The sequence below is a fragment of the Medicago truncatula genome, chromosome 7 (genome assembly GCF_003473485.1).
Source record: "Medicago truncatula cultivar Jemalong A17 chromosome 7, MtrunA17r5.0-ANR, whole genome shotgun sequence".
Taxonomy (NCBI): domain Eukaryota; kingdom Viridiplantae; phylum Streptophyta; class Magnoliopsida; order Fabales; family Fabaceae; genus Medicago; species Medicago truncatula.
In genome coordinates this window covers 55,100,789-55,106,408 of record NC_053048.1, presented here as the reverse complement: position 1 = coordinate 55,106,408, position 5,620 = coordinate 55,100,789, and the positions used below count along the sequence as shown (strand labels likewise).

General features: G+C 30.3%; 1 protein-coding gene across 1 annotated transcript; it reads right to left on the bottom strand.

Annotated features, from left to right (window-relative positions):
* Positions 1 to 572: 572 nt before the first annotated feature.
* LOC11434206 (GDSL esterase/lipase LTL1) lies at positions 573 to 4,864 on the bottom strand. The gene is made up of 5 exons (XM_003626444.4): positions 4,550 to 4,864; positions 4,297 to 4,424; positions 3,950 to 4,192; positions 2,125 to 2,377; positions 573 to 1,066 (listed from the first exon to the last, which is right to left on the bottom strand). Exons 1-5 carry the CDS (start codon positions 4,800 to 4,802, stop codon positions 834 to 836), a joined length of 1,110 nt encoding a protein of 369 aa, XP_003626492.1. The 5' UTR covers positions 4,803 to 4,864; the 3' UTR covers positions 573 to 833.
* Between the last annotated feature and the right edge of the window lie 756 nt (positions 4,865 to 5,620).

Below are 5,620 nucleotides of genomic sequence, written 5' to 3'. Positions count from 1 at the left end.
GAATGCATATTTCTTTCAAGTAATTTACATGCAAATTAGTTTTATTATAAAGATTTTATTAACGAATCTTAATCGTATTGAGTCCTAAATTTTTTTAAAAATTCTATATGTATATATGTATCATATCGTACTCATACTGTGTATCTGGACTTCATAGCAACCGGTAGATGTGCATCTGAGTATTTTGAAAAGCGAAAAGAATTAGATTAACTTGTTGATGTGTACTAAAAAAGAGGGGTGCTAATAGTAAGCCACTTGAGAAATTTTCATAAATACAATAACTAAGTACAGTTTTTAGACTTTAAATTACAAGCCCATTACTAACACTTTTGGCTTACCATTTGAAAATTGTTCTTCTCCCTTTTAAAATTATTGTTAGAGTTAACTTCCGCCAATCATTTTTCAACTAGAGTTAACTCTCGTTGGCACTTTTAAGATCGGTTGAACCGACTTAAAAAGTGATTGAATTGATCTTAAAAGTATTAGTGGGAGTTAACCTTAGTTGGAAGATGTCAAGCCATAGTTAACTTTAGATAGGTTAAGGGAATGAACAATTTTAAAAGGGAGAATAGTAATTTTCTTACCATTTAGTCTATCAAACCAAAATGATACAAAGCTTACAACTTAAAAACCATTTATATATTCTCTAAGTTGGGACATTCATCGCCATAATACTCTCAAAGCAAACCCTTAGAGAAAAAATTCCTAATGAATTCAAAGGATTTGCTTATAATTTGCACACCTAGAAACAATGTAGCCTAAACAAACAATATATCATATTGTGCTGGAAGTATAAAGACATTAATTGGAACAAGGTATTACTATTTAAATAATTAAGTCCTTGAATCCAAAAGCATAATGGTACTGAGGTTCATTGGATGCATGTATTCACTTGATCCTATCATGAACCTTTCTACAATCAATCTGTTTGCTCTGTCGCTTGGATGGAAAGCGTCCCAAAATACATATGCATCTCTGTTTGGGCATATGTTGGATGCTGGAGTACATAGTCCAATCCCATTGTAGGGTCCTTGACCACAACATGCAACTTTTGATGTGGCAAATCCTACATATAATATGATATAGAAGGTACGTAATTAGTGATTTCAATTTTCAAATTTATGAGGTAAAATAATAGCCTATATAATGTGGGAGGTTGATAGTTGCCATGGCCATCTCAAGAATGCTCCAAATTAAAGTCTTAAATACCAAGTACCAACTAATAGATATATATATATATATACTGACAGATATAAATTATGCAAGTAGTTGTAAATTTTCTACGTACGTGTTTGAATTGTAGAACTCTCCTCATGAAAATGTACTAATGTTAATGTATAAGCACATACATGTCTTCGCTATTTCTCATAATGTGGTGAAGAGTTTGATATGTAAAACACTATTCATACCGTAAAACCTAAGTTATTTCTCAGTACTAGTAGTACATAACTTATTAGCTTCACTTCACCAAAAAAAATAAAAATTTGTTAGCTTCAATGTTTGCCTTACCCTGATTAATTAATATATGAAGTTAACATTATGTATTTTAATTGCAGCATATACATATGTTTCCCTTTCTTCAGCTGCTTTGATTGGTTGCACTCCAGATCGTGAATCCTTCGCTATATTATCCTTTGGGATATATAGCATTGCTCTTCTAGTAAAAATGAATATACTTAAAATTAAGGAATAAATTATTTATTTCGACTTTAGTCTCATGATATGAAGTGTGGTTCCTGGAAACTGTTTTCCCCATTCAACGTGATCTGCAAGTGGTGGCTTCATTTGGATTTGGATTTGGATTGGACAGAGTAAATTATTTATTTCCACTTTATACTCATGATATGATATGTATGTCGATGGGAAAATTAAATATGGTCACACCAATATTTTCCAAATTTCACCCAGTTTCATTCTCCATTTAGTCTTTGAAATATTTGTTACCCATTAAAATTCAGGAATATCCATGGTGAAGTTCACATCGTAAAAGACCGATTTGATATGTTTGTTATATTTGTATTTAGTTTATGTGAATTTAGTTGTTAGTCTCTTTAAAATAAAATAAAAATGTGTATATTAGAAATACGGTACAATAAAAAGTGAGGTTGAAGGACATGTATATACCGTATGCTTCTGGATTACCAATGAAATCCATATTCATTGCAAAGGCATTTGCAGAAATAAAGACATCAGAACCAATTTCAGAGTTGAGTTGACCCAATAAGTCAACGAGTTGAGGGTTGAACAAATTGGCAGCTTCCTGCAATTCTGCATAACATTCGCCATTTCTGCTATGCTGAGCTAATTCTGCTGGGACACAGCCTAACGGTCCTGTACCAGTCACCAAAACTCTTCTTGCTCCCAATTCATAAAGCCTCTGCAATGCATTTGAGTAAGTGCATCATTTAATATTACTTGCACAATTATTGACGTACGTTAAAAAAGACAAATGTGTAAGAGATAGACCCCATAACACATTAATTTTCCCCACATGCATATGCTTCTCATATAAATGATGCCATTGGGGATCAGAAACAACTATTAATTTTGTATGGTTTCCTTAAAAAAAAATCGTATGGTTAATAAAAAAACTTGTTATGCTTAAAAAACAGCAGTGTGTTAACATTAATGTGTGTTCCTTTCAAAAATATTATTGTATGTGATAAAAACGATAAACATATTTGATATGTTGAAGCACAGATTTGAAATCACAATTATCTCCTTCGCAACATTTTGTATGTGTTAGTTCACCTCTACACTCTTTAGAAAGAAAAAAATATATTAACTAATGGGTATATTTACATTTTTTGTAGGGCATAGTTGCCCTCTTCCTATAAGTTGATTTACTTATTATGCAAGAATCGTCAACCATAAATGTTAGTCGTACAGGTAAACTTTTGCACTTTCATTTTACACTCGAGTTAAATAGGGTGAAATTGGTTTTCATGTAAGAAGTAAATAATGTGATATTTATAAAACTATTAATCAAAATATTTCAACCAAAAAAATAGAATAAATTGAATTTTTATCTCTCTTGCAAAAGGGAAGTTTAGAAAATGAACGTGTGTGTGTATATTTGATATATGTGAAATTCATAGAATAAACATAATTATATTATAAAGATTTAGTTGACCAAAAATAAAACATTATTTAGTCATCAAATAAAAATGAAAATGGCTTAAGGAATATAAGGATAACTTGATCGCCCAAAAATATTGATTAGTGGGGACAAGACTATATGCTATATATTAAATGCTCACATAAAAAATATATCAGTGGATATACATGAAATATAAAATGATGGTATAATTATGACTAAACCAAATAGTAAAGAAAACAAAAACTATGTATTTATACCCAAAAAAATATATATCAATGGATACATGATATATAAAATGATGATATAATTATGACTAAACCAAATAGTAGAGAAAACAAAAATGATGTAATTTATACCAAAAACAAATATATCAATGGATACATGATATATAAAACGATGATATAGTTATGACTAAACCAAATAGTAGAGAAAACAAAAATGATGTAATTTATACCAAAAAATTGAAGAGACCCAATTATCTACAAGACTCTAGAAAAATATAATTCGTAGATAATTGAGAGTAACACTTAAATGAGAGTAAAAATAAAATTATTAAACAACTTGTAACAAAATACTACTAACAATTAGTATTAATATTTAAAAAAAAAAAAAAAAAAAAACTTGTAACAAAATAGATCTGTTCATGCTCACTCCCAATATTTAAAAAAAAAAAAAAAAAAAAAAAAAAGCATGTCTCATACCCTATTCTACCTATATATTTACATTATTCAAAGTTTCTCCTTCACTTCCTTTTTGGGATGATTCATATATAATCATTGCAGGTCAAAAAATAAAGAGAGATATAATACTAAAAATAATAATAGCAAACAGATCGGAAGAGAGTAATACCGCAAGAATTTTACGATACTCAGAAATGAGGTACACAACATAATCTGGAAGTCTAAATTGGCGTGATCTTGCAGAAAAAGGTACAAGAAAATAGTTGTTCACAAAATCATTTCCACCTAAAGTCATCAGGTATAGTGCTTCGTTCACCAGTCTCACAGTTTCTTCTTCTCCTATTAGTGCACTCACTCTTTGCTGATACTGCTCAAAGTATTGCAATTGCCTTGTGATTCTGATTATGTTAAACTGCCAAAAACAAATGTATATTCACAAATTTTAATTATATATCCTTAGTTTTTATAGTAGACAGAAGACATATATATATATATATATTTTAAGGTAGCACTTACAAATTGAATTCCAGTATCATTGAGAATTCCAATTCCAGCAGAAGCGAAATTGGCACCAACTAGTAGCGCCTCTCCATTGAGTTCAGGACTCAGATATGGTAATGTGGGTTGTGATCCAATTCGCTCACCTACGTGCATTAATCAATTATTTATAGTAACTATATGTATATAATTAATTAATTTATCAATGATTAAATCAAGTTTAGTTAGTATATGTATATATGTAAGTATAAAAAATGAATGAATTATATACTGATAAGGTCAGGCATGTTGAGGCCATTGGAGAAGCGTCCAGTGGCACGGTGAGTTGGATAATCAATGCCATAAGGGTAAGAATCAGCACGAGCAGTGGTTGCTAAGTAGTTATTGTTGCCATTGTCAACAAGTGAATCACCAAAAACAAAAAATGCTCGAGCCTCAACTTGTGGAACAACAGTGTTGAAATTTACCAACAAGCATATTAACATACAAGAAACAAAAACTACTCTTTGGTTGTTTTGGTCCATGGATATTGGATTAGTGCCTCTAAACAAATGGAGAGAGACTACCCTTTGTTTGTGAGTATTTGTGAATGAGTGTGAGTGTCTTTATATAGAGGTTATTTGTTGTGATATTTGATGTACTGAATTAAATGACTTCTGCTACCACCCCAAGTCCCCAACAAATGGACATAGTCACCATAAATAAAGAAACGCCTATCAATATTATTTTGAATCTAATTATATTCACTAGTGTTAGTGTGTGTTAAATGCACACCATGGCTTGCACTACATCTAGGTAGATCTGTTTTATTTTTATCTTTTTACTTATTTCATAGTTTTCTTACAGATACTACTATGCTAGAACTACCAACTATGACCATACAATGATGCGTGCTTCATTTATATACCATCGTACTAAATAATCACCTCAACATGGGAGTAAAAAATTTGGATGCCTACCGAGAACAGGAATGATAACTGAACACAAGTTATCAGACATAAATACAATACCATAGATAATTTTCACATTTCAATGTGGTAGATACATCTATTTTAGAACGCCTTGTTGACACACACATTTGAATGTGTACAACTATACTATTCCTTTAATGTCAAAAAAACTACTACTATTCCTTTGTCAAAAAAAAAATAAAATTAACCTATGGTAGGTGGCGGTCAAGGCGTATCTTTATAGTTGAGATATTTTGGTTTGTCATTTGATGATGGTTTTGCACTCTATTCTGTTTAAAAAAAATATTAGTATAATTCTTAGATGTAAATATTATTATAGATCAAATATGTTTTTAACACAATCATTTTTATAAGGTAAATTTTAAAATTTT